The 8,711-nt window shown below is 36.5% G+C and overlaps 1 protein-coding gene across 1 annotated transcript; it reads left to right on the forward strand.

Annotated features, from left to right (window-relative positions):
* The first annotated feature begins 6,309 nt into the window (after window positions 1–6,309).
* Window positions 6,310–7,783, forward strand: LOC107485654 (protein MAIN-LIKE 1-like). Its single transcript, XM_016106190.1, has 2 exons — window positions 6,310–6,381; window positions 6,965–7,783. Exons 1-2 carry the CDS (start codon window positions 6,310–6,312, stop codon window positions 7,781–7,783), a joined length of 891 nt encoding a protein of 296 aa, XP_015961676.1.
* Window positions 7,784–8,711: the final 928 nt, after the last annotated feature.

Raw genomic sequence — 8,711 nt, forward strand, 5'->3', positions numbered from 1 at the left:
TTTTGTTTTCTGAATGAATGCTTGAACAGTGCATATGTCTTTTGAATTTGTTGTTTTGAGAATGTTAAAATTGTTGGCTCTTGAAAGAATGAGGGAAAAAGAGAACTGTTATTGAGGATCTAAAAAATCATCAAAGTGATTCTTGAAGCAAGAAAAAGCAGTGAATACAAAAAAAAAAGAAAAAAAATTTCGAAAAAAAAAGAAGAGAAAAAGAAAGAAATAAAGTTGTGAACCAAGGCAAAAAGAGTGTGCTTAAGAACCCTGGACACCTCTAATTGGGGACTCTAGCAAAGCTGAGTCACAATCTGAAAAGGTTCACCCAATTATGTGTCTGTGGCATGTATGTATCCGGTGGTAATACTGGAAGACAGAGTGTTTTGGGCCACAGCCAAGACTCACACACTAGCTATGTTCAAGAATCATTATACTCAACTAGGAGAATCAATAACACTATCTGAGTTCTGAGTTCCTATAGATGCCAATCATTCTGAACTTCAAAGGATAAAGTGAGATGCCAAAACTGTTTGGAAGCAAAAAGCTACTAGTCCCGCTCATCTAATTGGAGCTAAGTTTCCTTGATATTTTGGAGTCTATAGTATATTCTCTTCTTTTTATCCTATTTGATTTTCAGTTGCTTGGGGACAAGCAACAATTTAAGTTTGGTGTTGTGATGAGCGGATAATTTATACGCTTTTTGGCATTGTTTTTAGTATGTTTTTAGTATGATCTAGTTAGTTTTTAGTATATTTTTATTTGTTTTTAGCTAAAATTCACTTTTCTGGACTTTACTATGAGTTTGTGTGTTTTTCTATGATTTCAGGTATTTTCTGGCTGAAATTGAGGGTCCTGAGCAAAAATCTGATTTAGAGACTGAAATGGACTGCAGATGCTGTTGGATTCTGACCTCCCTGCACTCGAAGTGGATTTTCTGGAGCTACAGAAGCCTAATTAGTTGGGGGTGAGGAGCTCTGCTGTGTCTTGATGGATTAATGCAATTACTACTGTTTTTCATTCAATCATGCTTGCTTCTGTTCTAAGATATTACTTGTTCTTAAACCGGATGAATGTGATGATCTGTGACACTCATCATATTCTCAATTATGAACGTGTGCCTGACAACCACCTCCGTTCTACCTTAGATTGAGTAGATATCTCTTGGATTCTTTAACCGGAATCTTCGTGGTATAAGCTAGAACTGATGGCGGCATTCAAGAGAATCCGGAAGGTCTAAACCTTGTCTGTGGTATTCTGAGTAGGATTCAAGGATTGAATGAATGTGACGAGCTTCAAACCCCTGAAGGCGGGGCGTTAGTGACAGACGCAAAAGAATCACTGGATTCTATTCCGGCCTGATTGAGAACCGACAGATGGATAGCCGTGCCGTGACAGGGTGCGTTGAACATTTCCACTGAGAGGATGGGAGGTAGCCACTGACAACGGTGAAACCCTTGCATACAGCTTGCCATGGAAGGAGACTTGCGTGTTTGAAGAAGAAGACAGTAGGAAGGCAGAGATTCAGAAGATGAAGCATCTCCAAAACCTCAACCTATTCTCCATTACTGCAAAACAAGTACTTATTTCATGTTCTTTTGCTTTTCACAATCAAACCTTAATAATTTCTGATATCCTGACTAAGATTTACAAGATAACCATAGCTTGCTTCAAGCCGACAATCTCCGTGGGATCGACCCTTACTAACGTAAGGTATTACTTGGACGACCCAGTGCACTTGCTGGTTAGTTGTGCGGGATTGCAAAAGTGTGATTGCAATTTCGTGCACCAGCAGACACCCGCAAAAGCACTCCGACGCTCAAGTTAGTAAGAGTAAGAGTGAATATAATGTTACTCAGAGTGAGTAGCGTATCTTTTATATTGTTATAATTTTGTAGAGTATTTGGTAACCACCTTAGTTTGTTTTTGAGTGAGTTGTTATCAGCGAGATTCTCTCTAACTGAAGATAAGCTACATTTGCTGTTGTATTTGAATTCTGATTTATAAATATAGTTGGACTGAGTTATAACCATCAGATCACAAATTATTTTATTAATACTAGATAAATTTCTTTTTAAAATAATAGAAATAATTTAATATTGATTGGTATAACTATATAAGTAATAGAATAAGTATTTTTATTAGAAACTATATTATTTGGTTGACATTAGTAACATGTGAGTAGGGCTGGAAATAAATGAGGTCTAGTTGAGCCACTACTAGAAAACTAGTTGTTACAGACAGATATTTCTGACGGATTTTATCCCACGGAAATACAGACGAAATTTCAGAGGAATTTTTTGTCGAAAAACAAAAAAATGAATTAGCATAAATTATAGACGGAAAAGAGAATCCGTAGATAATTCTGTCGGAAAAATCAATTTTTTTTCGTGGGAAATGGTTACAGACAGAAAATCTATCTGTAATTAAATGGACAAAAACGTTGCGTTTTATTAAATTATTACAGACGAAAAATTCATCTGTAATTTAAAATTTTCTGTCGAAAATATTGAATTAAACCTAAATGAAGCACGGGCTTCTTCCAAATGAAACATGAGCTTCTTCTTCTCTCCATAGCACAAGCTACTTTTCTCTTCGTGGCTGCTACTTCTGCTTCTTCTGCCGCTGTCGCTGCCACTCTTGCGTCGCCCAATCTCTCTCTGTCATCCTTTGCGTCGCACGAGATCTCTCCACCACCGCTCTCATCGCATCTACTCCCATCGTTGCAGAGCTCTCTCTGTCGCCGATCTCATTGCATCTGCTCCCTCTGCCGCCTCTTCTCTCTAATCTCAACTCGCTCTCTCAGTTCTTCTCGTAACCATCTCAAATTTCAGGTATATATATCCTGATTTTGTGATTCTATTCTTCAAGATAAATCTTAGGGCTCAATTTTTCTGTGCCAATTTTAGGTTTATCATACTTTGCTTTTGTGCTTCGTTTGAATCTGCGGGTTTACTCTAATTTTGATGAATTATTTTCTGCAGTCAAAGCTTTTTTGACCTAAAATTCATGGTAGGCTATTACTTTCTATAGTTTTTAACTTTCATAGTTTGATATGAATTTTGATGAATTTTGCAAGTTTTCTCTGAAGAAAGGTGGAAGGGATGGAGATGATGGTACTGAATAAATTGACTATTTTAACGTTGGTAGAGCAGTCCACGCTGTCCACGCTTCAAAGGACTTCGTTGGTAGAGAAGTCCAGGCAAAAGCCACCGGAGAGGATGATGGTTTTATCTGATGTACATTGTTATTCTAAATTTTAAATGATGTGGTTACACTGCTTATGCCTTGGTTAAGGAAGCTTATTAAATATTGTTTTGTTAAGCAAGTGTAACCAAGGCATAACAAAACAATATTTAGTGCTTAACAAAACAACATTTAATAAGCTTCCTTAACCAAGGCATAAGCAGTGTAACTACATCACTTAAAATTTAGAATAACAACGTACATCAGATAAAACCCTCATCCTCTCTGATGGCTTCTGCCTGCACTTCTCTACCAATGAAGCCCTTTGAAGAGTGGACAGCGTGGACTTCTCTACCAACGTTAAAACAATCACTTCTTCAGTACCATCATCACCATCCCTTCCACCTTTCTTCAGAGAAAACCTGCAAAATTCATCAAAATCAATATCAAACTATAAAAGTTAAAAACTATAGAAAGCAATGGCCTACCATGAATTTTAGGTCAAAAAATCTTTGATTGCAGAAAATAATTCATCAAAATCAGAATAAACCTGCAGATTCAAACAAAGCACAAAAGCAGAGTATGAAAAACGTAAAATTGGCACAGAAAAATTGAGCCCTAAGATTTATCACGAAAAGCAGAATCACAAAATCAGGATATACATACCTGAAATTTGAGATGGTTGCGAGAAGAACTGAGAGAGCGAGTTGAGATTAGATGGAAGAGGCGCTAGAGGGAGCAGATGCGATGAGAGCGGCGGCAGAGAGAGCTCTGCAACGATGGGAGTAAATGCGACGAGAGCGGCGGCAAAGAGATCTCGTGCGACGCAAGGGATGACAAAGAGAGATTGGGCGACGCAAAGGCGGCAGCGGTAGCGGCAGAAGAAGCAGAAGTAGCAGCCACAGAGAGAAAAGTAGCTCGTGCTACGGAGAGAAGAAGAAGCTCGTGCTTCATTTAGGTTTAATTCAATATTTTCGACGGAAAAAATTTTAAATTACAGACGAAATTTTCATCTGTAATAATTTAATAAAACGCAACGTTTTTGTCCATTTAATTATAGACAGATTTTCCGTCTGTAACCATTTCTCACGAAAAAAATTGATTTTCTGACAGAATTATCGACAGATTCTCTTTTTCGTTTGTAATTTATGCTAATTCATTTTTTTGTTTTTCAACAAAAAAAACCCTCTAAAATTCCGTCTGTATTTCTGTGGGATAAAATCCGTCAAAAATATCTGTCTGTAATAACTAGTTTTCTAATAGTGTGTTATATATTTATTATAGTAAATAACTAATGAATGCATATAAAAGTTAAAAAATAATCTGTCTATTTTTTTATTTTTAATCATTTTTGTTAAATTAAATTATGAAAAAAGAATATATAGGTCCTTTACTTTTTGTTTTGTGGACAATTAAGTTCTCAACAATTTGAAAATATATTTAAGTCTATGACTTTTTTAAAATTTAGACATATATATGGATCCTTCATGTTTACTTGGGTCTATCGGATCTAACGAAAAAATCAAACATGACTCCCATTGTACTAACCTCGTTGATCTAGATGCACATATGCAAAAATGTTTAAAATAGGATAAATTAGACTTAAAAATCGATATGTCCAAATTTTAAAGAGATCAATAACTTAAATGTATTTTAAATTTTGAGAGACTTAAATATTCATAGACTAAAAAATCAAAAATCAATTTATTTTTCTTTTAAATGATTGAAGTATGAACCGAAATTCTTATGAGTCTTAAGGTTGATTTATTTCAACTTACTTCTACTCAGCTTTCTAAGTGACAAAATTACCTGAGATCAGGGACGGATATAAAGGGGGTAAGTGGAGGCCTCGGCCTCCAACTTTTTTTAAAAAAATTAATAGTAATAAGTTATTATGTTTAATTTAATTTAAAAAAATTATTTTATATTTAGTCTAGTATAAATAAAACTTCACTCCAANTTCTCTCTGTTTCAATTGTTACAACTAAGAGATTTTTTCAACTATGAATATTGTGAAAAATAACTCAAAAACAAAATGAAATATGAATTTATTGCTAATTGTCTTTTAATTATATTGAAAAGAAAATTGTTGAAAATTTTGACACAAATTCTATTATCGATGACTTTTATGATAGGAAGAATAACCACTTCGTTAGTAAAAAGTACAAACATATTTTTTTAACATTAAAATATATTCTTTATCGATATATTTTTGTAATATATTTTATATTATATAATTTTTTACATAATTTTTAATATTATATATGTTATTGGCCCCATGACAACATTTCTAGATCCGTCCCTGCCTGAGATTATAGATTAGATGAATTTCACAGAAAAAAATTATTGATTTTAAAAAAATTTAAAAATAAAAATAATTTTATGTTTAAATATTTGATATAAAAATATTTTTTATTTATTATGTTAAAAATATTTTTTAAATAAAAAATTTAAAAAAATATAAATTCTAACTTCTAAAAAAATTATTTTTGAATTTTTTTAATATTTTTACTTTTATTACTAAAATATTGTCAAACATATTAAATAAAAAAATTTATTTTAATAACTTAATGACAACTAAACAAATTCTATAAATCATACAAGAAATTAAGAGAAAGGGTAAAAAACCCAAATGAACCAAGGGGAGCTGAGTTTAACGCAAATCAGCCAAATCAAAGTTCGTTATCTCAATCCACCAGAACTAATTTTTATATAATTCGAATCAATAAGTTTCGAATTAAATTTAAACGTAATTCGAATTGACTCAATTCGAACTAGTTAGAAAAACTTCTCATGGTAATTCAAATCAATTGGAAACGAATTATGCATGCAATGTACCTAGTAATTCAAAATGAATAAATTCGAATTACACAAGGGTAGTTCGAAACGTATAAATTCGAATTAGTAGGAGAAGGGCAGAAGAGGGGGTTCGATTCAAATTGATTCGAATTAGGCTCATTTGGATTTACGAAGTAAATCGTATCAACTTGATTTGAATTACAAGGGTTTCGGCTATATAAGGAGTTCGAACCAAGTTCATTTGAATCACTGTGTCATTCTCCAACCCCACCAAATCCCAGAGAAAACGATCAACATTCGGGCCGAGTAAGACCATAGTGGCTTTTTTAGGCAATGGGCGAGGATCCGGGGCGGCTTTATCGTTTGGATGGAGTTACTCATATCGCCGGGGTGATCAACGACGAGGTTAGTGGTTTATGATGTTGCGCTTTTGATGGTGGTTTTTGTTAGTGGTTAATGGTAGTGGTTTAGGATAGTGGTTTTTGTTAATGGTATTTGTTAATGGTTTTTGATAATGGTATTTGTTAATGGTTTTTGATAATGGTTTATGTTACTGTTAGTGGTTTAGGATAGTGGTTTAGGCTAGTGGTTTTTGTTAATGGTTTTCTATAGCGGTTTATGTTAGTGTTAGCGGTTTAAGCAAGTGGTTTAGGCCAGTGATTTTTGTTAGTGGTTTTTGTAATTTACTTTTGTAAGCAGTTTTTGTTAATGGTTTTATATAGTGGTTTTAGTGATGGTTAGCGGTTTAGGGTAGTGGTTTATGATAGAGGTATATGCTAGCGGTTTTTGTTAACGGTTTTACTTGTTAGTGATTGTTGTATTTGTTAATGGTTTTTGGACGTGGTTTGAGTTAGCGGTTTGTGTATACAATGTTGGTCGCTTGTTTCATATATGTAGCACGATTTATTTTTTGGTTCCTTATTAAATATATTGTACATGTTAGTGGTTTGTGCATCTGTTCTAATTATGCGGTTTATGTGCTGGCTAGCCTCGTCGTTGCATATCCAGCGTTAGGCGGCAGCAGGGGATGCGTCTTGATGAGAGGTACGTTCCGTACTTGCAGATGGCCGGATTGTACCATCTCGCGAGACTGAACGACAGATGGTTCCGACTAGACAAGCCCCTAGTCAGCGCATTCGTCGAGAGGTGGTGGCCTGAGACGCACACCTTTCACATGCCGTTCGGAGAGTGCACCATCACGCTTCAGGACGTCGCATACCATCTGGGGTTGCCAGTGGACGAAGATTACGTCAGTGGTTTCCTGACAGACTTCCACCTTTACATTGAGGGTGGGAGGCCAGCTTGGCAGTGGTTCCGTGAGTTGCTTGGTGTTTTATCTCCCGAGAACCAGGTGCAGAAATTCGCAGTCAACTGCACGTGGTTCCAGGAGACATTTGGAGAGTGTCCAGACGGGGCTGATGAGGAGACAATTAGACGCTTTGCCCGTGCCTATATCATGATGTTATTGGGCACGCAGCTCTTTGCCGACAAGTCCGGCAACCGTATACACATCAGATGGCTACCCTATGTTGCTCAGCTTGAGGAGATGGGTCGCTACAGTTGGGGATCGGCGGCACTAGCATGGTTATACCGGTGCATGTGCCGGGTCGCCAACAGACATGTCGTGAAGTTAGCTGGCCCTTTACAGTTACTGCAGTCTTGGATCTTCTGGAGGTTTCCTTCTTTTAGGCCGACTGGGTATGATGAGCTTAGCTGGCCCCTTGCGTCGAGGTACCGTTATTGTTTTGTATTATGTATTCTTATTGTATTTATTTTCGATTATGAAAGCAATTTCATTGTAGAGTGAGTCATGAACACATTAGAATGTTTCACCTCTTACGCAGATGGTCTGGTTACAATCCTGGGATTAGCAACAAGGGACCTTAGGTACAGATGGCTCGCCTGAAGATTGACTTGTTACAGCCTCGGGATGTAAGTACGCTGAGCACGTATCTATATGCAGACATTCTTTCAGTTTATATTGTCTAACAGAACTCACAATATGGTTTTATCTGGTTTTTTTCAGTTCATTTGGATGCCCTATAGCGCACTCGACGTCATCCAGGTTGTCCATCCGGAGGTATTGGAGCCTCGGCATACGATGTTATGGCGGTGTAGGACGTCCCTGATTTATTTTGCGGTGGTCGAGTGGCATCAGGTTGATAGAGTTTTACCGCAGTTTGGGGGAGTCCAGCCCCTATCGCGTCCCGCCCTGAACATCGACTTTTTGATGTCGAAGGACGGGAGAGGAGGTGACTGATGAGCGGATAATTTATACGCTTTTTGGCATTGTTTTTATATAGTTTTTAGTAAGTTTGAGCTACTTTTAGGGATGTTTTCATTAGTTTTTATGCTAAATTCACATTTCTGGACTTTACTATGAGTTTGTGTGTTTTTCTGTGATTTCAGGTAAATTCTGGCTGAAATTGAGGGACTTGAGCAAAACTCTGAAGAAGGCTGACAAAAGGACTGCTGATGCTGTTGGAATCTGACCTCCCTGCACTCGAAATGGATTATCTGGAGCTACAGAACTCCAATTGGCGCGCTCTCAACGGCGTTGGAAAGTAGACATCCAGAGCTTTTCAGCAATATATAATAGTCCATACTTTATTCGAAGATTGACGATGTAACTTGGCGTTGAACGCCAAGTTCAAGCTGTTTTCTGGAGTTAAACGCCAGAAAAACGTCATGATCCGGAGTTGAACGCCCAAAACACGTCATAACTCGAAGTTCAA

The sequence above is a fragment of the Arachis duranensis genome, chromosome 4, assembly GCF_000817695.3.
Source record: "Arachis duranensis cultivar V14167 chromosome 4, aradu.V14167.gnm2.J7QH, whole genome shotgun sequence".
Classification (NCBI taxonomy): domain Eukaryota; kingdom Viridiplantae; phylum Streptophyta; class Magnoliopsida; order Fabales; family Fabaceae; genus Arachis; species Arachis duranensis.